Source organism: Cetorhinus maximus, chromosome 4 (assembly GCF_964194155.1).
Source record: "Cetorhinus maximus chromosome 4, sCetMax3.hap1.1, whole genome shotgun sequence".
NCBI lineage: Eukaryota > Metazoa > Chordata > Chondrichthyes > Lamniformes > Cetorhinidae > Cetorhinus > Cetorhinus maximus.
The window spans coordinates 148,121,906-148,147,999 of record NC_135882.1 but is presented as its reverse complement, the minus strand read 5'-3'; the positions used below and the strand labels follow the sequence as shown (position 1 = coordinate 148,147,999).

The 26,094-nt window shown below is 42.4% G+C and overlaps 1 protein-coding gene across 1 annotated transcript in view; it reads right to left on the bottom strand.

The window, feature by feature from the left end:
• Positions 1-444: 444 nt before the first annotated feature.
• Positions 445-26,094, bottom strand: part of LOC144680100 (uncharacterized) — a 46,476-nt gene continuing 20,826 nt past the window's right edge. Inside the window, exons 7-14 of the mRNA XM_078541246.1 lie at positions 21,717-21,788; positions 20,061-20,096; positions 19,240-19,249; positions 13,961-14,107; positions 11,554-11,608; positions 5,999-6,181; positions 3,451-3,528; positions 445-1,356 (exon numbers count right to left, since the gene is read on the bottom strand). Coding sequence (XP_078397372.1) covers positions 1,145-1,356; positions 3,451-3,528; positions 5,999-6,181; positions 11,554-11,608; positions 13,961-14,107; positions 19,240-19,249; positions 20,061-20,096; positions 21,717-21,788 — 793 coding nt within the window. The 3' untranslated portion in view covers positions 445-1,144. The remainder of the gene's footprint in view (positions 1,357-3,450; positions 3,529-5,998; positions 6,182-11,553; positions 11,609-13,960; positions 14,108-19,239; positions 19,250-20,060; positions 20,097-21,716; positions 21,789-26,094) is intronic.

Sequence of the window (26,094 nt, the reverse complement as noted above, 5' to 3'; positions counted from 1 at the left end):
AAGCAGTAGACAATAAAATACAATAATAAAAATTAAATCTGTGAGTTATGAGTTTATATTTCTTGCAAAGAATGGAGCATTATTAGGACATCAAAGAAAATGCAACTCTGTTATTACCAATGACTCACTAGGTTTTTCGTGGAAAAATGCAAGGACATCTCCATAATTCAAGAAGTGATATTTCTATGCAGAGATAATCAGAAGATTTAATAATATGCTGGGAGGTGAAATTTCCATTGAACAAAGAACAGGAGAATGCCTGCTTTTTCATAATTATTGTCTGCCAATGCAACAACTTCGGAACATGTATAAGAAAAGACCACTATATTCCATCTGACCAGTTCCACTGTCTGCAAAATATTGTTTCTTACACTAATGTGAGACATGAGGTTTATGAAAATATCAGGTCATTAATTATGGAGAAAAACCTGCATTCATTTGGGATTCATCAAAAAGAGAAATTTAATCCTAAGAGTTCAGCAGTGTTTAACAATCAGAATTATGTAGAAGCACCACTTGGTGAAGAACAATCACTTTCAACATCATGAGATGTGGAGCTGCATGTCAACAAAGCACATTTTTAGTATTACTGAAAAAAGACACATGTCAAAGCTTTTCACCTTGCACTCATCAGGACAGGTTTGAATTTAACTGGTGCATTCTTCATGGAATCGCCTCTACCAATCAGAGTCCACTTGCTAACCAATTAGCGCTCTCCTCATGAAGTACAAATTGTTGTTCCCTTTACATTTGGTATTCTTGCGAATGTCCTGATGAGTGCAAGACAAAAACTTTGACATGTGTCTTTTTTCAGCGATGTTCAAGTTCAGTACCACCAAATGACAATTTAAAGTACATTTTATTTGGTGGATACACTGTCCTAAAATTCTTAAGTCCTATATGATGATTTCAAAGCTTCAAGCTTTCTTTAGTGACCAGGAATCCAAGTACATATGGTTCAGATAGGCAGTTCTCAACTCCAGCAAAACTCTTAAGATAACAAAGCTACTGGCACACGCAGTTATGATCCTGGGAATCAAGGTGACAAAATTCTTTAAATCACTTGAGAGTCAACTGAATCCTTGACGCAATCAGAGCTGTAGTCCAATAGGTAACTAGTCATAATCTTTGCATTTGTTTTCTGTTATTTTGACGGTCCTTTCATATTCATGGATTTCTTGCCACTTCCCATTCCCAAGAAGAGGTGAGGTGGACCCATGCAGGCAGATGCATCACAGATACCAGGAAAGCCTCTGAGCCCAGGTGGGCCAGGAAGTCCTTGTTCACCGGGCAGACCAAGTTCACCACGGGCCCCATCACGCCCGTCTTTACCAATTCCAGGCAAGCCAGCAACACCTATAACCAGAGAGAAAATGCAGTGAGACCCTATTAGTAGAGAGAGTTACGGGTACTTGGTTTCAGTTGCCATGTTGCTTGAAAGTGAATAGAGATGAATTTAGAACCCCAAAAAACAGTTTTTCTAAACTGTGAAATCTTTGCACATTGGCAAAGGCTTTAGTGTTAGGTACCACCAAAATTGAACAAAAGATGTCAATGTTGATGAGTTAACAGACTATTTTACACCTCACCAAGAAAGAAAATTCGGTAGAATGTAAAACAACAGTCTGCCGATTCACTATCACCCATTTCTCAATATTGTCAAAGACCAATTTCACCCCTATCCTCTCACAATGATAATGACTGAATACAGACTTTGTAATTATTGTATTTTGAACACATTAGATTTATAAGAAATTCTCCTCAGTCTGCCGGATGGTATTATCCACAATCTAATTACAAGACCACGGTGCTCTTTTAATATTCATACATGGAAATGGCAATGAAAGTAAGCTAATATTCCCATGTATAATATCACAATGATAGAGAAGTTAAACAGCACCACTAACTTTACCTGAGCTGCAAAAATGTTCCTTTCTTTATAATAAAAAATGGACCAGAAATGTTACAGATAGAAAATTCCACAAATAGTTATGTATAATAAACATCTCTTTTCGACTTGCCTTAAAATATTTCATCTATGTATAAATTATGTGTTAATATATCATTTACAATAGTGTATAACTCATATTTCCATTTTTGAAAGCTGCTTGTCACCATATATCTTCTGGAAGTCTGGCTGATCACACTTCTAGATATCGAAATGACTGCTTTCTAATGTTTGGACTGAGACATTCTCTTGGGACAGAAGGGACATCCTGCTAACAACTTATTGCAACATCAGCTGTAACCACAGGGAAAAGCATGTTACTTTAAAGAGAAACAAATGGAGAAGGTTGAATCAAATTTATCTTTTTTGATGAGATAGTAATATCTCCCAGTTTCCATTTAAAATCCAAGCTTTGTGTCACCATACCTCTACGTGTTGACTGCTCTAGTACTTCCAACAACATGTTTCAACGCTGGTGGCACTCTTTGCAGTCATACCCAGCCCTGTCCTTCCTCAAAAGCCATACACAAAAGAAACCTCTTAAATAATGATGAGAATGTGGATCTCACTACCACAGGGAGTGGTTAAAGCAAATAGTATAGATGCATTTAAGGGGATACCAGGCAAGCTATCAAGGGAGGAGGATATAAATGCTTACAATGGTAGATTTAGATGAATAAAGATGGGAGGAGGCTCAAGTGAAGCATTAACTGCAATCCATTTGGACTGCTTGGGCCAAATGGCCTGTTTCTGTGCCATATACCCAATGTAAGAAAATGAAATTTTGTCTGTGCTGTGTCTTTCACCTTGTATTTTTTGAATTGCAAGAATGTGCATGTAGATATCAAACCCAGATACTTTTCAAAGGGAACACACCATTTCTATAACAGCTAGACATACTTAAGGACAATAATTAATTCCATTGGCTATTGTTGTTGCATTTGGTCCCTGGATTACATTATCATTTAACCTCGATATTGAGCAGGAAAATGTGTGCCCTAGATCTTAGGGGTTGCAAGCCTGCTTAGGGGAATGATTAGTTATTCTGAATCAAGAGGAAAATATCTCATTTGATCACCGAAAAATGTGACAAGAAGAATAATGAAAATTAAAAGACTATTTACAGAGAATTTTTTATAGGCTCACATCAAACTTTCAGCCATCTTAATCTCCTCTTTAATTATACCTGTAAGTCAAAGCTAACGCGATTTCTTGAGTTGTGTTTCTCATTGTTTTCTCACAGTAGAATCGTGTCTTGTGGTGTGCGAATCCTGTTTATCGCTTCTGCTTTGCGATCTGAACATTTGACTCATGCATGCAATGTCCCAAAGTTTATCTGATGAGATTAGAGTTCTCCTATCAACTATAATTAATGGGTCAGCTGACGAGATCGGAGTTCTCCTTGACGGAATGGAGTTTTTTCATGGACTATTTCCCACTAGAATGAAAAGATTGTGATAAGAGCATTTGTAACGCTGAGGCTTCTTGTATTAGGTGTTTACCTGGCAATCCTTGAGGTCCTGGTGGTCCACGTTGTCCTATTCCTTCTTCTCCTTTCTCACCCTTTTCACCTTGTATGCCTGTCATGCAGAAAGTCAGAGTTCAAGCTCAGTTCTAGTAGCCAAATGTCAGTATGACAACATCTTTCCATGGCTAGTGACTGAAACTCATTAAAACTTGTGAAATGAAATAAGAAAATGTTTCTTGGTGCATCAACCCACTTTTTCCAGAGACTGACATCAAAAATCTGTAACCATCATGCACATGCCATATGTCTAGTGGGGCTCTGCCAGAACGGCCAAGACCTGGATACACTGGGTATGGGCATTAAGCCAGGTATTTCATGATGGCCTTTTAGGGGCTTTGCCACTTCTCATCCCTAAAATGTCATTAATTTAATGGGGGTTGGTAGCTCTGGCAGACCAGTGTTTCCCCAAACAGGCCTTCAACTGGAATCTGATTTAACATCAATGGAGGTGTACTTGGTTACACCAGATGTTTCTTCCTGGCATCGGTTGGAAAGAGGGTGTTATGACGTGGCAGATGACGTGTGCCAGGCGGATCGAATCCATCAGGGAAACTTGATCCTGCTATCACAACGGTTTTGCAATTTGTATTTATTTCAAGATGAGTGCCCTGGATTCTGTGGTAACAAATCTACCAAGACTTGAGATATTTTTAAAAACTAAATTAAACATTTATTAACAAAAGAAAAGCATATACATAGGTCTACAAATTACTACTTTAATAACTTCTAAAACCCCTAATTAATCTGGCTTCCAGTTACACCCCCATTAAGGCAATGGAAAAAAAATAGACTTAAACAGACCCAGACAAGTCAACACAACACCCTGGACAGTAGAATTCAATGTGGCATTTCCCAGCTTCGGTTTCTGTAGACAGCAGCCTTAATGCACAAATACTGGAGGCTTTTCATACTTCTGGTAGATCTTACAATGCTTTCCTGACACATAGCCTCATTCCCCTTTATACGTGTTTCTCCCTTTTAATGCAAATCCCATTGTTCCCATAAGTCTTTGGAACTTTGCCTTCCTCATAATATAAATCATTTCATGGTGCTAATATTATCAGTATTGGAAAAAAATAAACATACTGCTTGGCCTAGCTTTTCTGGATGGTATAACATCCTACCATCTCTTTGAAATTTAAGCTACCCTGATTTATCTAAAAATGCAAATTCTCCTCACCTCACATTCTAAGACTTCAGCCATGTTTATGTATTTAGCATTTCAAACCTAGCTTCTTTTGGTGAGTCAAAGCCTCCAGACCAACCGTCTCCAATTCAATTAAATCCCCCCCTCCCTCCTCCGGCCACACACATGCACACACAAACAATCCAAACCCCACGATTAACCTGCTTTTACAATAAATCACAATAATATTATGAGAATTATTATACTTTCGTGACAAGGGCCATCTAAGTGTTCAGGCCAGAGTCCAAGTCGGGACTGCTGTGGAGGTAAACTTAAAATGGCTGGTGACTTATGCCACTTGATGCAGCCTTCTTTGCTGGGGAGCCCCATAGATCTTGGGACTGTCCCATACCCCACACCCCACCACAGTACCAAATGTCAATTTGTATTGGCATCACCCCCAACCCTCAGCCCGGTCAGAAGCAGCAACCAGGGGTGGGTGTATCTTGGGACTTACATCCTGGCACCCTGTGGATTTTTGGGCCCACTATTACTTTGTGTGAAGTTCATCAACCCATTCAACCCCCAAGAGTGAGATTTCCGTAACATTTCCTTTTTGGTCCTCGTAGGTACTGAACAAAAGCTGTAGACTATCTCTCACAACTTTAATCGTTCTGCACCATTTACTGTGCTGTAGTCTTTGGGCATAGCAGATCTAAGGTCATATATGTGGAGCTTGTTAGTTACAAGTCAACAGGTTAGTACACTGCATGGCATTATCCACTGCCACACTTTTATACTTACCACAGTTAGTGAGAAAGATGGAGAAGCTAGGAGGTTGCCTGTTTACAGTTCCAGAGAAGAGTCATATGGACTCGAAATGTTAACTCTGGTTCTCTCTCGGTTTTTATTTCAGATTTCCGGAATCCACAGTATTTGGCTTGTATTTACCTATTTACATAGTTGCTCCTGGGTAGAATTCAAAATGAACTTTGCTATCTGTCTCTCATAATCACCAACAATTTTTTTTTTCTCTCGTTCTTTTTGATCTTTCTTTGGTACACGGTATTCTCTTCCACTAAGGGATGGGCTTGGCCAGAAGTAGGTATTTGTAAGTGACTTCCACCCAGCTTTTAGCCTGTACTATTTTAGAAGCTGATTGTTTGGACAAAAGTGAGCCAGGGCAACACTTAGTGGGTGAGCTGCAAACCTGTACCTCTCCCATACAGCACAGCTGAAAGCAGCATATTGCCATGGCATCCTTTCAACCAATGTGTGTATTTACTACTTTTGTACACAACAAGTCTATTGATAGAAACTAAGTGCGCACCTCTATGCCAAATAGCTCACTGGAAGCTTTCATGAACAAAACAATGGGTTGAAACAATATTCTTACCTTTAGGTCCTGGTTCACCAGGGTAACCTTGGTGACCTTTGGCACCTTGTGGGCCTACTGCACCTGGGTGCCCTGTAGAGCCTGGGGGGCCAGTTGGTCCTGGTGGTCCAGGTGGTCCAGGCCTGCCGGGTTTCTCAGAGGCTACTGGTCGTCTAAGGCTGGCAGACAGCTGAGATATTTGCTCTAAAAAGAAAATAACAAATGAAAAGTTGGCCTCACAAATTGAACATTAATATACACTATCTAACGTTCTTTCAACCATCCTTGTCCCACATTACATTTGTTCACCCCGATTCCAATAATAGCTCCGTATCTCCTACCCTCTTTTTTCAACACCATCCCCCTTGCTGATGGGACAGGACGTACCCAAGGATGGTGATGCTGGTGTCTGGGACATTGTCTGTAAGGTATGATTCCGTGAGTATATCAGGCTGTTGCTTGACTAGTCTGTAGGACAGCTCTTCCAAATTTGGCACAGGCCCCCAGATGTTAGTAAGGAGGATTTTGCAGGATTGACAGGGTTGGGTTTGCTGTTGTTTCCGGTGCCTAGGTCAATGTTGAATGGTTCATCCATTTTCATTCCTTTTCATAGACTTTATAGAGGTTTGTTACAATTGAGTGGCTGGCTAGGCCATTTCTGGCGTTTTTATTATCAGCCACATTACTATGGGTCTGCGGTCACATGTAGGCCAGATGAGGACAGCAGATTTCCCGATGGATTTTTACGACAATCGACAATGGTTTCATGGTCACCATTACTGAGACTAGTTTTTAATTCTAGATTTATTAATTGAATTTAAATATCACTAGTTTCTGTGGTGGGATTCAAACCTATGCCCCCATTACTATTATGTAACCGCCCCTGCCGTCAGAGAGCTTGAGCAGTCAATCAAGCAATGTCTCTGTGGGGTCAAGTGTTATAGTATTCGAATGGATGTCTGGCCTCTCAACCAAGTATCCATAATGCGGCTTGGCTCAGAGCCCAGACATCCATTACACTTGCTGAAACAGCTGCGTCCCAGAGAAAACATTGTTTGATTAACAGATCAAGCTCTCTGATCTCTGCCGTCAATTTCACAATTTTTTAAATGCAACATTATGTGATTTCAAGGGTTTGTGGATTTTACTACTGATACTTTAAAGGGCCTGGATGATTGACATGTTTATTAGCTGTGAAATGACTTTTTTTCAACATAGGAGAAAGTGATGAGCGAATTAAATTTTTAACGTTTTTTTTTTACACGTGCTCCTGTCACTACAGGGTTCATTGGCTCTGGAGAGTGTATAGTGAGTCAACGGGTATGGAAGTGCCATAGCATGGCATGGCGGGGTATGAGCAGCCATAGCGGGTGGGTGGAAGGGCAGTGCTTGGCATAGCGGGCATGAAGAGGAACTTTTGAACATACTCTTTAAAAGGTCCCCAAATACAGGCTAGGGTTCACAACTTCTCTGAGGGGCCATGAACCATGACTCTTTAAAAACCTGGCCCGACTCCATGAAAATTGCAGAGGAGTAGTAGATGCCTATCTCCTCAATGGAGCCAGCCAGGTCATGAGTGCCGGATGCAGGCTTTTGATAGGAACCAGCTGTTCCCTTTAAAAGCGCTCCCAAAATCAGACATCCCAGGAATAGTGTTGGGAATCCCGGAATTGAATCCCAGAAAGGGCGCCCGAGTCATCCTGACTCGGTGAAAATCCAAGCCTTTTAACTTTGTTTTTCTCTCTACAGGTGTTGCCTGAGCATAATGGTAATGTTGCTGGACTAGTAATCCAGAGGCCCAGGCTAATGCTCGGGGGACGTGGGTTCAAATCCCACCATGGCAGCTGGTGGAGTTTGAATTCAGTTAATAAATCTCAGTAATGGTTAGTCTCAGTAATGGTGACCATGAAACTATCATCGATGGTCGTAAAAATTCATCTGGTTCACTAATGTTTCTTAGGGAAGGAAATCTGCCATCCTTACCCAGTCAGGCCTACATGTGACTACAGGCCCACGGCAAGGTGGTTGATGCTTAACTGCCTTCTGAAATGGCCTAAAAAACCACTAAGTTCTAAGGCAATTAGGGATGGGCAACAAATGCTGGCCTTGCCAGAATAAAGCTGCTGAATATTTCCAGCATTTTCTGTTTTTATAGAAAAGTAACTTCTGGATCTGCAGTTATCATTAGCTGCCAAATTTCTGAGCCCTGGAAAACCCAGCCCACAAACATTGTCCAGAATTTTATGTGGAGACCAATGCCCCGCCCACCAGCCAGAACATCAGGGGCAACGCTCCCTCTGCCAGCCCTCGAAGCCATGACCAGAATTTACGGTCTTCACACAATTAATTGCATGCTGTCATGGTTTCCACCCCTCCAAGGCAGGATGTCCCGCCTCCCAAGAGCTGTTGGCTAATCAGAGGGGCAGCAGCTCATCAGTCTCAGCAGCACCACCGGTTGTGGTGGGCGCTCCTGGACCAGCCACCATAGAGGAGGCTGAAGTGATGGTAAGTGGAGTTCGGAATTGCCAGGGCCAGCCAGGTAGGACATTTTGAGGGGAGGTGTCAATCGTGAGGGCAGGAGATGTCTTCCAGCAGAGGTGTCTCTTGCCATTGTGCAGACAGAGTCCTTCCGTGAGCCGCAGGCTGATGGGGGAGGCGCCCATCTGTCACTGGTAAAATAACGCTGATTGGTCAATTAAGGCTTTTAAGTGGCCAAAGAGCAGGTGGGTAAGATCGCCATCTACCCCGCCGCTGGTAAAATGCGGAAGGTTCATTGTACACAACCAGCTATTATTCCCAATTTTACACCCACACCCCTCCCCCCTCCCAATCCGCTCCCAGGGGTGGCATAAAATTCCACCATAAAATGCAAACGCATCCAAAAGTCTGAGGAAAGGTGCTTAATTTTAAATAGTACAATTACGGACATGCTTCTCCAGAGCAGGTTACTAGCATGCCTCCAAATCAGCCTGGTTAACCTAGAGGTAGACACATTCACGGTGATTGGGGTCGGGTTTCACATTTTTACCTATTTAGTAACTCACCAAAACCTCTTGTGCCCCTGACAGTAGGGTTAAAAATCTTCCCATTATCTATACTGCTAAATAATAGAGGAGTGAATCATTTTATTTTATTGTGAAACCGAGGTGAAGAGCCACAACTTTGAACACAGGGCACCAATAAGGTTCAAGAGGGTAGGGGAGAACACTAAGTAACCCTGGAAGTTTCATTTATGCAACATTAAACTTGGGTTTTTAAAGCATCTTGATTGTGATAAGGGAGGTAAGGAGTTCTGTGGTCAGTTGGAGAGCAGATAGTGCAATGAACCTTGATTTCAACAAATTGGAAATGTTCCAGACACTTTGAATGTTCAATTAACTTTGTAAATCACCTACCCTGCAGCTTTGCGGTTTGGTTACTCCTATATCATTGTTTCTTAACTTCCTCAAACTCATTACTTTTTCTGCAATAACTACATTGTCTATCACTGACCAGCTCCATTCACGCGGTAGTTTAGCAGGAAGGAAAAAACAATTTGCTTGTTTGCTTTGTAACAATACAATATTCTTTGAGAATGTTTGCACCCCAAAATACTGGCCACTGTTCAAAGGCTTTCCTGTTTTTAAAGAGCAGATTTTTCTCCTTCATCCATAGCAACAGTTATTTGTTAAGAGGGCGTCACTGGAAGAGGACTCAATCTTATTGTACAGCAGAACAGGTTTGAGGGGCTGTTCCTATCATACCAATTGTATCACACAACTAGCTAAAAATCAACTAGGTCAGGCTGAGACACAAATTTAGATAAAATCACACAAAGGGTTGAAAAGATGATAGAAAATGATCTCTTTATTCTGCGAAGGGTTAGAACATGGATATTTTTATTCACAGGATGGGGATGTCACTGGCAAAGACAGCATTTATCACCCATCCCTAATTGCCTCTGAGAAGATGGTGGTGAATCACCTTCTTGACAGCTCAGTGCCTTGCTAGGTCATTTCAGAGGGCAGTTAAGAGTCAACCACATTGTCATGGGCCTGGCCATATGTAGGCCAGATCAAGTTAGGATGGCAGATTTCCTTCCCTGAAGGATAATAATAAACCAGATGGGTTTTGATAACGATCTAGTAGTTACATAGGCACCATCATGATGCTAGCTCTTTATTCCAGATTTATTTAATGATTTTAATTTAAATTCCCCAGATGTTGTGGAGAAATTGTTGTGGCCAGGTGGGCAGAAAAGTGGCAAATGGAATTCAACCCAGAGAAATATGAGGTGATGCATCTGGGGAGGTCAAAAAAGGCTGAGGAGGGATTTGATTACACAATAAATGGGAGGACACTGAGAGGTGTAGAGGAAGTGAGGGACCTTGGAGTGAATGTCCACAGGTCCCTGAAGGTATCACCACAGGTTTATAAGGTGGTTAAGAAGGCATATGAAATTCTTTAATTCATTAGCCAAGACATAGTATATAAGAGCAGAGAGGTTATGTTAGAATTATATAAAACATTAGTTAGGCCACAACTTGAGTACTGTGTGCAGTTCTGGTCACCTCATTACAGAAAGGATGTAATTGCATTTCAGAGGCTACAGAGGATATTTATGAGGATGTTGCCAGGACTGCCAAATGCAGCTATGAGAAAAGATTGAAAAGGCTAGGGTTGTTCTCCTTGGAACAGAGGAGGCTGAGGAGGGATTTGATTGTGATGTACAAAATTGTGAGGAGCCTGGATAGAGTGGATGGAAACGGCTTATTTACTTTACCAGAGAGGTCAGAGACAAGGGGGCACAGATTTAAAGTGATTGGTAGAAAGTTTAGGGGGGAGACGAAGAAAAATGTTTTCACCCCAAGGCTTGTGGGGGGCCTGGAACTCATTGCCTGGAACAGTAGTAGAGGCAGAAACCCTCAACTCATTTAAAAGGTGTCTGGATATGCAGCTCAAGTGCCATAACCTGCAGGGCTACAGACAGGATGTAGGAAAGTGTGATTAGGCTGGGTGGCTCATTTTTAAGCAAGTACAGGCATGATGGGACAAGTGGCCTCTTTCTGTGCTGTAAAATTTCTCTGATTCTATGATTTGAACTCACCTCTCCGGATTATTAGTCCAGACCTCAGGATTATTAGACCAGTAATATAAACACTGTGCTACTGTTCCCAGTTTCTCCACCACAAACACTGGGGCTCAGTATTGCTAAGGTGAAATTGCAGTTAACATTGAAGGCCATCAATAGAAAATGATGTAAGTAAGAATATGCCATCCAATTTCACATTACTACCCACTCCAATCTCACCAAGAAATTGGAAAGGGAGAATGGAAGGCACAGAGAGGGAGGCTTTGAGATTACATTGTGCTAATGTGACATACTTCATAAATTCACATGAAAATTTTCTGTTGGTTCTTCTGCACCTTTAACAGAATTGCATGTCTCTATTAAAATAGCAGATTTGTCAAGTGTAATAGTTTCTCAGGATAACTTAAAGGCCAAAAGGAACAGAGGGAGCACCGGACAGGCGGAACGACAGATCCCTTGAAAATGAAAAATATCAAAATACCAGCTGAAGGCAGCATTCCCTCACCTTGAATCATGCTCATACACACCTCCCTGATTCGATGCTCGCTTGCCTCTTTGCCCTGTAGAAGGAGATTTAGTTTAGCAGCCAAGGCACATATGAAAGGTGAAACAAACGCATTTAGTCACTGTCTGCCCTTAAAGTTACAGCACAGAATGATTGGGGTGAATTTTGAAAGTATTTTGTTGGCAGAATAATTGGCTTACATTCAGGAGTTACAATCCCTCAGATGAATTCTAATGCGCGGCAGTGATGAGAAATAAAGTAATTAATGACAGCTTTATGCAAAGCGGACAGCATGGTAATACAATCTCCTTTCCTCTCTGAGGCCCAGATTGGAATACAGTCTGGATTGATGGCATTTATGTAAGGGTGTTATATTGGAAATTACAATCTAATTCCTGGCAGAAGTAAATCCACAACATGAAATTGCCTCTCGCTTAACACAACAAGCAATAAATTTATAGAATGGATTTTTCTCTTCAGCATGCAGACATAAAAATATTGATGACCCAGAAGGGTGGTATTTAATGCAGGTGACAGGGGTGTCACCCACCTGCCTCTGAATGAGGAACACCCATGTGTATCATGCATTTCAATGATATCTCAAAAACTGCCCAAAATCATTCTCTACAGGTAACCTTAACACACCTAGAAACAAGGATCTCTACAATTAATTAATGGGCTGTCTACTTAAATCTGCAACTTAAATGCATTTATAGAATTGTGCCTAATGTCATGAAATTATAATAACTCTCATAATATTATTGTGATTTATTGTAAAAGTAGGTTAATAGTGGGGTTTGGATAGTTTCTGTCTGGGTGATTTAATTACATCTTGTAGCCAAGCAGACTGCAGGTTGAAGTTATCAAAAGAGGTAAGGTGTAGAAGTGTCTTTAATATGTTAATGAATAAACATGGTTGGGGTCTTAGACTGTAAAGTGTAAAGAGAATTTGCATTTTTAGATAGAAAGGGGGATTTGGTTTTCAAAAGGATCTCAGTCTGTTTACAAACAGCCAGACAAGCAAGATAAGAAATGTGTTTATTTTTCTCAACAGTTACTGAAAATATATAGTGGCAACATGAAAGATTTATATTATGAGAAAGGTAAAGTTCCAAGGACATGTGGGCAATGGAATTTACACCTTAAAGGGAGAACCATGCATAAAGGAGAAAGGAAGTTTGAGAAGCCTCCAGAATTTGTGCATTACTCCTGCTGTCTACAGAAACCGAAGCTGCAAAAAGCCACTTTGAATTCCACTGTCCAGGGTATTGTGTTTAACTTGCTGGATCTGTTTAAAATATATATTTTTTTTACTGTTGCCTTAACGGGGGTGTAACTGGAAGCCAGATTAATTGGGAGTTTTAGGAGTTATTATAGTAGCAATTTATAGACCTATGTATGTTCTTGAAATCTTTTATTTTGTTAATAAGTGTTTAATTTAGATTTTTTTTTAAATCTCTGAAAGCTTGGTGGACTTATTGCTTATGACTTCAAGGCACTCATCCTGTAATAAATACAAATTGCAAAACCGTTGTGATGGCGTGATCAAGTTTCCCTCGTGGATTTGATCTGCCTGGTACACATAATCTGCCACATCATAACACTAAAAAGAGCGCTCTAAAACCTGAGCAAACATTCACTCCCTCCACTATCAGTGTACCAGGGCAGTAGTTTGTACGTACCATCTACAAGATGCACGGCAGCAAACTGCAAGAGCTCTTTCGATGCCGCTTTCTAAAACTGTAACTTCTATAGCCTAGAAGGATCAGAGTAACACACACAAGGGAACACCACCACCTGCAAGTTTCCCTCCAGGTCACACACCATCTGACTTAGAAATATTTTGTGTTCCTTCATTGTCACTAGGTCAAAACCCTGGAACTCTTGACCTAACAGCACTGTGGGTGTACCTACAACACATGGACTGCAGCAGTTCAAGAAGGCGCCTCACCACCTCCAATTAGACAATTATGGATAGGCAATAAATGCTGGAATTGACCACATCACAGCAATGAATTAAGGAAATACTACATCATGTTACAGAGATTAACACGCCCTGGGAAGTGAACAGCAAATTGATAAAACAATCAGTCTTTGTAGTTAAAGTACATACTCTTGCAATTTATGATATCATCTTCTTGCCTTGATGTGTTACTTCATAAAATGTTTATTTTATTCTCAGGATTGGACATTGCTGGCAAGGCCGGCATTTATTGCATATCCCTAGTTGCCCTTGAAATGGCGATGATGGGCTTTATTCCTCAACTTTCTTAAAAGAGCTGGCCTTGCAAAATGGGACAGAGTTAGCTTGGCGCAGAACAGGTAGAAAAATCATTTGAGGAGCTTTGCCCAGGATTGCAATATCTATCCTATAATATACAGAGCAAACCTGCCCTCAGATACTTACATCTTTACCTGGTGATCCAGGGAGTCCGGGAGCCCCTCGCACACCTTCTAATCCTCGAGCGCCAACTGCACCTGAAGGCCCCTGAAAACCAGGCCGCCCAGGAGGCCCTTTTGGCCCAACCTGACCAGATTCACCAGGAGCTCCAGGCTATGAAGGCAAAATCAAAAGGCTTGACTCTGGCCAATGTGCACATTCTATTTTAATGTAACAAATCATTCAACTAAAATGTATTTGCAAACTGTGAGATTTTCAATAAGTCAATTGTTTCTTTGGTAATAAGATCGGAGATCTCAAATTTCATTGTGAATTGATTTGTATCCTTGCCTTATTGACTGACACGGTAGGTCAGATATTCTGGCTTCATTTTATAGACCGACATTCGCACTTAACTTGTAGCTCCGTATAAAATTTGAGACTTGAATATTGTTCTGACATCTGAACAGGCTTTTCTAAAAATAAATCTCGTACACCTGGGCAAGATTAAAGGAAGCTTTCACAAGGATAATTTTCATTTGGTCCAATGTTTTTTTATTTCTGGATATTCAACCCATTATCTCTCTTCCTCTCCTCCTCCATTTTTGCTTTGTTCAGTTCCATTAATACTTTCTAGTTCTGATGAATGGTCTACACCCAATACATTAACCTGCCTTCTACTCACAGGTGGAAAGTAACCTACGATGTATTTCAACCACCTTGCATTTTCCTTCAGATTAGCACAATTTGCAACATGTATCTTTTTATTTCCCAGAAGTGTTTTTTGCAATGTGGTCCTTTGCCTTATCTCTAGCCTGCAAACTTCAATCTCTCTCCATTGCAACTGCGCTCGTCTTTCAGTTTTATTAATTTTGTTATACCTATTTTAATTTGAACTTTTTTCTTGTGATTTCTCCAAAGTTAAACATTTGCCTTCCATCCCCTAAATCGAGGTTTTAGCACAACATCTCCCTCTCTAACCCATGTATTGAGGAACTCAAATCCATGGAACTCCTTCCTGTCTTAGTATCAGCTTCTTTTCTATGGTCTACAAGCTTTTAAAAACCAATCTTGGCAATACCTCATTCCTTTATGCCTTCTCTTGTTTCAGAAGGAGGAAGAAAGTAGTTGGAAGGGGACAGATTTTATCATAAAAACAGAAACAGAAATACCTGGAAAAACTCAGCAGGTCTGGCAGCATCGGCGGAGAAGAGTACAGTTGACGTTTCGAGTCCTCATGACCCTTCAACAGAACATTTTATCATGTCTGATCTTGTACCCCATTCTTAACAAAATACCATCGCTACCAATCTTGAAACAATTGGAGTCAATATTAAAATGAAATCCCTAGAACTATTTGCCCTCATTAAGTGGAGTCTTGGACCCACATTTACAAAGGCTTAATATATGCGACTTTAATTTAGTTCATACCTCTCCTTTCTTGCCTTGAACGCCAGGAATGCCCTTTAAAAGAGAAATAGGTGATTTTTTCAAAAAACATGAAACATCTACAAATGTGAGCAATGCTAACGCTTCAACAAAACATAGGTGGTATTATTCGCCTCCTATTAAATGAGGCTGTAATCTAGTGGAGCAGACTCTCCAATAGAAAACCCAACTGATTTTCATCTCATCACGGCTCGCCCAGGTTACTGCCCAGGTGGCAAAGTTGAAAATTATCTAAAGACATCACTTGACCTTGATTCCCAACCTCGTGGGAGATTGGCACATATATCTACACACAAACATACACAGAATCTGCTCCTTAGTTGGTAAAATGAGAATGTGTAGCAATTGCCGCTGTGTTAATCTCCAACTAACACCACAATCCTGGAAATTATGATGGACGCTCATGAAAAATAAAAGGTGTGGTTGTTCGACATCAATCTTTAAGAATATAAAATCAGTGAGAATCAATTTCTTTCCGGACATCGTTCCAGTAGCTAAACATTCTCCTATGATTGCTTGATTCAAAAATCTCAGTTTGAGCAGTTTGGTTGGAGAATTTCATTGGGCAGTAAATGCCCACAGCCACTAGGTGGAGCAAGGGTTTTAATCCATGTTTACATAGTCTCACTACATAAAGCTTGAATTTATTTCATGGCTTACCTGCCCCCCCTTTTCTCCATGCTCGCCATTCAGACCTGGTTTTCCCTTTTAAAAGTAAAAGTAAAGAGATTCAATTAGCCAGTGCATCAGTCTATTAGGGCCATGATATAGCGTCATTACAGATAATTGGCAGCCACAGGTGAATAAGCAAAGGTATATTTGAAGATAATCTCATCGTTTCTTATTTACATCTGAGTTTTATCCAGATCATTATCACGGTGCCCAATCAGCGCATTAATTTAGTGCAAAGTTTTTACAATGATGGCTAATGTTGGTGAGGTGAGAGTGACTGCCCCTGATATCAAGGCAGCATTTGACCGAGTGCGGCATCAGGGAACCTTAGCAAAATTGGAGTCAATGGGAATCAGGGGGAAAACTCTCTGCTGGTTAGAGTCATACCTAGCGCAAAGGAAGATGGTTGTGGTTGTTGGAGGTCAGTCACCTAAGCTCCAGGGCATCACTGCAGGAGTTCCTCATGGTAGCGACCTCGGCCCAATCGTCTTCAGCTGCTTCATCAATGACCTTCCTTCCATCATAAGGTCAGAAGTGATGATGATCGCTGATGATTGCACAATGTTCAGCACCATTCGTGACTCCTCAGATACTGAAGCAGTCCATGTCCAAATGCAGCAAGACCTGGACAATATCCAGGCTTGGGCTGACAAGTGGCAAGTAACATTTGCACCTCACAAGTGTCAGGCAATGACCATCTCCAAAAAGAGAGGAACTAACCATCGCCGCTTGACATTCAATGGTATTAGCATTGCTGAATCCCTCACTATCAACATCCTGGGGGTTACCATTGACCAGGAACTGAACAGGGCTAGCCATATAAATACTGTGGCTACAAGAGCTGGTCAGAGACTAGGGATCCTGCCGCGAGTAATTCACCTCCCGACTCCCCCATGTACAAGGCACAAGTCAGGAGTGTGATGGAATATTTCCAACTTGCCTGGATGAGTGCAGCTCCAACAACACTCAAGAAGCTTGACACCATTCAGGACAAAGCAGTCCACTTGATTGGCACCCCATCCACAAACATTCACTCCCTCCACCGCCAACGCACAGTAGCAGCCAGTGTGTACCATCTACAAGATGCACTGCAGAAATTTACCAAGGCCCCTTAGACAACACCTTCCAAACCTATATTCCAAACCTGGATAGAGTGGACATGGGGAAGATGTTTCCATTAGTAGGAGAGACTAGGACCTAAGGGCACAGCCTCAGAGTAAAGGGAAGACCTTTTAGAACAGAGGCGAGGAGAAACTTCTTTAGCCAGAGAGTGGTGAATCTATGGAATTCATTGCCACAGAAGGCTGTGGAGGCCAGGTCATTGAGTGTATTTAAGACCGAGATAGATAGGTTCTTGATTGGTAAGGGGATCAAAGGTTACGGGGAGAAGGCGGGAGAATGGGGTTGAGAAACTTATCAGCCATGACTGAGTGGCGGAGCAGACTCGATGGGCCGAATGGCCTAATTTCTGCTCCTTGGTCTTATGGTCTTATGGTCTATACCCACTACCATCTAGAAGGACAAGGACAGCAGATAGACGGGAGCACCACCACCTGGAAGTTCCCCTCCAAGCCACTCACCATCCTGACTTGGAAGTATATCACCATTCCTTTACTGTGGCTGGGTCAGAATCCTGGAACTCCCTCCCTAACAGCATTGAGAGTGTACCTACACCACAGGAACTGCAGCAATTCAAGCAGGCAGCTCACCACCACCTACTCAAGAGCAATTAGGGATGGGCAATAATGCTGGCCTAGCCAGCGATACCTACATCCCATGAATGAATTTTTAAAAATCAATTCTAACATTACAACACTGGGTTATGAGGCATTTTGGAAGGCATTGAGATTATGAAAAGCATTATATAAATGCCAGTATTTTCTTTCCTTAACAACAAACCTGCAGTTATAATAATTCCCTTATTATAGAAAAAAAAAGGTCCCACTTCACAGATTTTAATTTAAAAAAAGAATGTTGAACCAGGAAAGGCGATATTGAGAGGCATGACTAAAAGCTTCATCAAAATGGTGGGTTTAAAGAGCCTATTGAAAGAAGTGCAGAGCCAGAAGAGTTTTGGAGGGAATTCCAGAGTATGGAGCCGAGGCAGCTAGAGGCATGATCACCAATGGTGGAGGAAGAGGAAGTGATGCATAAGCAGTCGGAGTAGAAGAAATGAAGATCTGTGGGGATGTGGGGCTGTTGGAGGTTAAAGGGATAGGGGGAAGCAAGATGTGGAAGGACATAAGATATAAATTTAAAACTTGAGGACTAGCAGCCAGCGTAGATTAGCAAGGCACTGAGTAATGGGAGCAGGACTTGGTGTAGAAAAGGATAGGTGCAACAGAAATACTGAACTCTGGCACAACTCTTCAATGGTTCAATTGATGAATTCACCACTCAGCATACAACTGGAAATTAAGTGGCAATTTTGCAAAATGGCTAACTGTATGGCTGCAATGAACTGAGGTGACATTGCCCAATTTTCAAGGATTAAGTCATTTGAAAAATTCATAAAGGCCCAGGTTTGCCATTTGGCATTAATCTGTTAATGCTGTTTGAGCAGCGTTGCCTTAAGGGAACAGTACTTTTGTGAAGAAGCAGTGAGAAAGCTGTATGAGGTAGCAAGAAGCCCATTTACACCAGATTTGGAGCTTTGTCAAGATTTTGTGGCCAAGAGTGTAGCCTCAAAGCAGGCAGCTTTGTATTTCCCACATGGTACCTTCTGTGAATTGGACACACTTTGCAACCATTGTTCCCATCCAACCATTCACCAGGCTACTAGTGGGATGTTGCAAAATGGCCATTTTATAGTCCAGAGATATTTCAGATTTGATTTCCATTTTTTCTTGAGTTCACCGATCTTCAATTGGCAGGAGCACCCCGGTGGTGATGTGTTACAAGTTCACTCAGGGGGTCCAAGTTGCAGTGGCAACATACACTTTTACATGCATGTTGTAATCTGGAGCTATGGATAGCGAAGTTAGAGGCTTCCACATTCTTTCCATCACATGGCCGACCAGGGATCTCTAACGCTCTTACCGCCTGCCATCGGCATGTGTTAGGAGGATTTGCAGGTTAATGCTCAACCCGTTTGATCAGCTTCCTTGGTCATCAAGTCCTGGGTAGGACTTGAACCCTAAGCTTCTGGCTCCGAGGCAGAGACCCCACCCATTGCACCACAATACCTCCATATCCCTGTGGTAGGAAGGGGAAAATAAAAGAAAACTCAGACCTCCTAATTACTAGCCAATGACTGCCACTGGAAAGTTTACAAGTGTTAACATCAGCTGAGGCAAGCAGGAGGCTTGGGTATAATGTTCAACTATGCTGACTATCCTCCCAACACTAATGTTAAGTTTTAAGCACAAAGAGGCACTTGGATGAGATGGGACATTAACTGCATTCTTGCATGATTCATTGCCTCCAGGGAATGGAAAGAAAACTGGCTTGGGGAGGAGGAGCTATAAGAACATGGGAACAGGAGTAGACCATTCAATGAGATTATTGATGATCTGTGACCTAACTCCATATACCCACCTTTGCTATATGTACCATCAATACCTTTGGATAACAAAAGTTTCAGATTTGAAATTCATAATCCATCTAGCATAAACTGCTGTTTGTGGAAGAGAGTCCGAAACTTCCACCAACTCTTGTGCGTAGAAGTGTTTCCTAATTTCATTCATCATTAGTCTGTCTCTAATTTTCAGACTGTGCCCCCTAGTCTTAGACTTTGCAATCGCTGGAAATAGTTTCTTTACATTCTCCTCTTTTAATGTCAAATCTTAATTAAGGCTAGGATTCTGCAATTGAACAAAAATAACTAAAAGGGCGGGATTTTCCACCCCAGGAATCATCGCAGGTGAGACGGAAAATTAGATAGACCAGCAAAAGGTCTATTGACTTTGGGTGGGAATTCCTGCCCAAAGAAGTTCATCATTTCATCATTTTGCTGGTTGCCTCTCTGAATGCCAACACCTATGAATGGGATGCACAATTATTTTACCTCATTTCCTTTGAGACCAGGAATACCGGCAGAACCCTGAAAAAGCAAAAGAAACACGGGTTCATATCATTTGAATAAAGCAGTAGCAGTGACCTAATATGATCATCAGTGCCTGGAATTAATCAGTCAGTGCAAATAAGAACATGGCCTTGAAATTATGTTCTGGGGATAAATCCATCAGAAGAATATAAGCTGTTTGCTTCCGTGATGTTGACTTTCTTCCCCCGCTGGAGCTGATTGAATTTCACACAACTTGCACCTGTGGGGGTATTTTGTTTTCCAGTTTTCCCTATTGCCTTAACCTTTCTCCTGGTCTGACCCTCTCAGCCATTTTAGATACTTGCATGTTCTCCTAACCATTCACTGATGCCTTTCCATTGCCTCACTGAGATGATGTTATATCACCAAACAATTTCTCCATTAGGCAAACTGCAGGTGGTGCCATACTGGTAGTTTTAAAATTGGCACCATGTCCTTCAGTGAGGACATGGGCAGTGTGCAAAATATTTCTCCAGAAAATGTTCATTTTTGCTGCACTTTAAAGCTTTTTGCAGTTGAACGTATTAGTGTCAATTGTAAAATGTACCAAATGCTGCACTGCTTTCTGGCCAGACAGAAAACTCGTTTGCACAGAAATGAGTTGAATCCAACATCCCTGCAACCCACCCGAGTGTAGTACCATTATAGAAATAGCCCAGATGCATTTCAAAATGGGACTGTTGTGCACAGGCACCAGGTCAAACCTTCCAAACTTTTACAGTTCTTACATCAATGTTAGTGTACCCAAGAAATATGTGGCATGTTTTTAGTGGCAAATGCTTCTCTTTTGAAATTAAAGATGGGGGCGGGGTATATAGATAGTGCTTAGTGACTACACCTTGGTCCCAGGTCTTACAACCCATTAACTTCCTTTCTGCAAACTGTGCATCTGCATAGAATTGCATAGAAATTGCAATCCAGAGACAGGAGGTTAAGTCCATTGATTCTTGCTTATCCTCCACAAGAACAGTGGTCCCAATCTCATAAGAGCCATGGTGATAACCCCTAATCTTCAAGGTTGATATGGCCTCTTCATTAACTACTGTTGATAGTTCATTCCAGAATGTAAAGGTTTTTACCTGGTCTCTGTCCTAAATCTCTTAAATGTAATTTTATGCCTTTATTCTCTTGTTCTAGATCCTGCAATCGCTGGAAACAGCTTGTTTCTTTCTGCGCTATTCTGGCCCTTCATAATTTTAAATATCACCATTAAATCCTGTAGCCCCGATTTTTGAATTATTCCTTCATTATTTCCTCCAACCAAGGAGTACCCTAATGAATCTGTGCCATACACTATTGGTTTAATGCCCCCTGTTTGGAGTCCAAAACTACAAACAATGCTGCAACTTTAGTCTCGTTAATTTTTACATATATTCACCATTACATAACTTTTATATGCTGTACGTCTTGCCATTTTAATTGCACTAAACATTTGCATATCTTCAATGAAAGGGTCTTAACTACAAAATTATCCGACCTCGCTCTTTCACTAAATACTTTCCATTTCATGTGTTTGTCTTAACACTGGTGAAAAATCTTACAATAATCCTTAACAAATACATTTTATACATATTGTACTGTATATTCCTCCACTTTTTCAACTTATTAATATCTTACCTTATCTCCTCTTCCTCCAGGAAAACCAAGAGGTCCCTGAAGCCCTGGACGACCACAATCACCCTTTGACCCCTATTAATCAGAAAATACTGATTCAGTTGGAAAAAATAATTGAGCTAAAGTCATAATTCAATAAGGAGCTGCATTTGCATAGATTGTGGATCAGAAAAGCAATGTAGCCAGAATATCTAATGCACATTCCTTGCAAATGTGATTAACCATTGGAAACGTGGAGGGGGGTGAATGACCTACTTCTGTCCCTTATGCTCCTATGGGCCAAATGGCCTCCTTCTGCACCATAACGATTCTGTGATTCTATGTTCTTTAAATTTTAGAAGAGTCTTGGAGTTAGCATATTTCCTTTTTGCCTCTGGATACCATGGCCACAGACTTTATGGGTCAAGTGACCTTCTGTATTGGAACATTTTATGATACTAACCCAGCATAGACAATAGGCTGAAAATCTCATCTGCGACTTCATGGGTTATTATGTGAGCTTAGCTAGTTAGAGCGGATCTGCAGCACAAAACATTTAAAAATGTGACAGGAGGCCCATCTCATTAATGCAGGTCTGCCTGCTTGGGGGAATAATTTCCTACCTCCTAAGGGATTCTCAGGAAATCTTTTGCCATTGCCAAGAAGGCAGGGACCCAAGTGTAATGATTCACCACCAGTTTTCTTCTGTTCTGTGTAGGGGGAGTAATTATAATAACATTTATAGCTTGGAGAATTTTGTTGGGTTACACTTGGGACTAGTGTTTTGCTCTTTAAATTCATGCCTCAGGTGATTAAATAAACAAGAAAACACCCCAAGGAATTAATCCAGCTGAGCCACACAGGCCATGAAGATAAAAACAAAAATACCTGGAAAAACTCAGCAGGTCTGGCAGCATCTGCGGAGAGGAACACAGTTAACGTTTCGAGTCCGAATGACCCTTCAACAGAACTAAGTAAAAATAGAGTTTTACTTAGAGTTTTTTACTTAGTTCTGTTGAAGGGTCATTCGGACTCGAAACGTTAACTGTGTTCCTCTCCGCAGATGCTGCCAGACCTGCTGAGTTTTTCCAGGTATTTTTATTTTTGTTTTGGATTTCCAGCATCTGCAGTTTTTTGCTTTTATCTCAGGCCATGAAGATCCCTAGTACAATCTAAGGTCTACACTGAGTTTGTTGATCCCAGCAAGTGGTGGGAGCACTCAAATTCAGCTTAATGTTGAGGGGGAGGGTGCAATTAATCTAGGAATCCCACACCATTTTTTTATTCATTCATGGGATGTGGGCAATGCTGGCTAGGCCATCATTTATTGCCCATCCCTAATTGCCCTTATTCAGAGAGCAGTTAAGAGTCAACCAAGATTGTGCATTGGAGTCACATGTAGGCCAGACCAGGTAAGGACAGCAGATTTCCTTCCCTAAAGGACATTATTGAACCAGATGGGTTTTTACAACAATGGTTTCATGGTTATCATCAGACTTTTAATTCCAGATTTTTATTGAATTCAAATTTCACCATCTCCCATGCTGGGACTGAAACCCGTGTCCCCAGAGCATTACCCTGGGTCTCTGGAACACCAGTCCAGTGACAATACCACGATGCCACTGCCTCCCCTGATAGCCAGCCCGTGACTCCTGCTAGAACTGAATGTGTCTGTGGGCATTCGTGTGAGGATAAATTCAGGTTCAGCTGTGATGTTCTGCTCAAGTCATTGGCATTCTCGCCTTAGAGTCGCAAGGTTGTGCATTCGAGTCCCACTCCAGAGACATGAGCACCTGATCTAGGGTGACACTGCCATGCAGTACTGAGGAAGTGCTTTCAGATGTGATGTTAAACCAAGATCTTGTCTGCCCTCTCAGTTGAACGTAATTGATCCCATGGCACTCTTTAAAGGAAAGCAGGGGAGTTTTCCCCAATGTTCTAGCTAATATTTACCCTCCCAACCAACATCATTAATTCAGATTATACCTCCGAGTTCCCCTCCAAGACACACGCCATCCTGACTTGGAAATACATCGCCGTTCCTTCAATGTCTCGGGGTCAAATCATGGAACTCCCTTCCTAACTGCACTGTGGGTGTACCTAAACAACGTGAACTGCAGCAATTCAAGAAGTCAGCTCACTACCACCTTCTCAAGGCAATTAGGATTGGCAACAAATGCCAACCTTGCCAGTGAAGCTCACATCCCACAAAACATTAATGATAAAAAAAGGTCATATCTCATTACTGTTTGTGGGATTTTGTTGCACGCAAATTACTGTCGTGTTTCCCATATTACGACGAGTGGAATTGTCCGTGCCCACTGGTGTCAGGCAAGCTCGACAGTGTGAGCGGACAATATGGCAAAAAGGCCAGAAATAACGTTGTGAAACCAGTTTGCGATCGTCAGCTCAGCCCATCGATGGTGGGCTGCGTTTCCCGCCATCGGACGCTGGGAACCTCATTGCAATACATCTGCATATCATTATAAGGCCAGCCTGCGGGATTCATCACCCCCACATCCCGCTGGATCGTCCACCCAAATCGGTGTGATTGCACGCCAACATGTTTCACAACAGCATATATAAGGTGTGCACTTGGAGGCCTGCACTTGAGGGGAACTTGGAAGTGAGTAGGTGAGTACACAGTAACAGTGCGCGGTGCTCGCCCAGATCGTCTATCGGACTTCAAGGTTGAGGCGCATTAGAGGCATGGAGGCAAGGGCTGCCTTGCGGTTGTGGTGACTTGGGGTTGGGGGCAAGGGCTGCCCTACGGTTGAAGGTAGTGCACAAGCACGTGCGGGATGGGGGGAGGGAAGCAGCCACGCATTAAGGAAACCTTGTATAAAATGACAATTCCTCTGCAGCTGAGACTGTTCAGATGCAGCAACATTGACATGCATGGAGTCGGGCCTCTAGCTTATCTGCCCACTCAAGTAATGCAGGGGTATGCAAGTGCCACCAAGTGCCCCAGAGCTTTTTGGGCACAGGCTGCAAACTAATGAGCATTTTAGTGGACTGCAGAACAGTTAGACGACTGGGCACATTGTACAATCCCCTTGCTAAAGCTGACCATGGAGCAGTCACTGGTGGGGGCGCTCACAGCCCCTTGCAATGTCAGCACCCTGGTTTGGACTTGTTTCCCCCATGGTTCAAGCTAACAGTGCAGTGTGGGTTAGGACACTGAGCTGAGGGCACAGCATGCAGTGCAATGGGCGAAGCTGCTGCCAATTGGTCAGGTGGAGTGAGGCAGAGGTGGTTGGGGCTTTAGGTAGGAATGCAGCGCACTAAACTCTGGCAATTCAAGTGGTGGCCAGCACTCTCCAGGATGCATTAAGGAGCCTTCAGACTTAACCAAGAGAGGTTCTTAGTACAGCCATTCTAACCCACGCGTCTCTCTCTTTCACCCTGCAGAAGGAGGTCATCAAGAGCATGGAGCCTGGTGACCGAGCTATATGCCTCGTGGCTTAGAGAGAGGAAATACAATGGAGGAGAGAGCCACAGAGGTGCCTGGCTGCGCAGAGGAAGGAGCAGCAACCTCAGGAAGAAGGGGCGGCTGCAGCTCGGCACACACTGCTGAAGAGCTACAGCGAGCCATCGATGATCAGTGCCTAGCTAGACCCAAGGTCTATAGACGCTGCCTTTCATTCCTGCAGATGACCAAGAACCAGTGTCACAGAAGACTGTGCATGTCAAGGGAACTGATCGGTCACATCTGCCAGCTACTGCAGGATTTGGTGCCACGGGGACATGGAGGGCACCCACTGCCAGTGTCTGTGAAAGTGACCCTGGCACTCAATTTTTACACCAGTGGCTCCTTCCAGGACTCCATAGGTGACCTCTGTGGGATCTCACAAGCGTCCACCCACAAATGCATCCATGATGTCACAGATGCCAGCTTTGTGAAGGCACACAACTTTGTGCATTTTGTCCGAGACCAGGAAAGCCAGAGCATCCTGGATTTGCCCAGATCTCGGGTTTCTCATGGGTGCAGGGTGAAATCGACTGCACTCACGTGGCGCTCAGATCTCTGTCACAACACGGGGTCAACTATGTCAACCGCAAGGGATTCCAATCACTGAATTTGCAGCTGGTGTGTGACCACCACAAATGTATTCTGCAGATCTGCGCACGGTTTCCAGGGTGTGTCCACGATTCCTACATTCTCAGTCGGTCACAGATCTCTGACGTCTTACAGGGTCCACAGAAGCTGCAGGGATGGTTCCTAGAGGTCAAGGGGTACCCGCAGAGGATGTGGCTGATGACACCCATGCGTTGGCCTCAGACTGCAGCAGAGAAAAGGTGTAACAAGGCTCATGCTGCAACTCGCAACTTGGTGGAGCAAATCATGAGAAGCTGAAAATGAGGATCCAGTGCCTGGAGCGGTCTGGTGGAGCCCTACAAC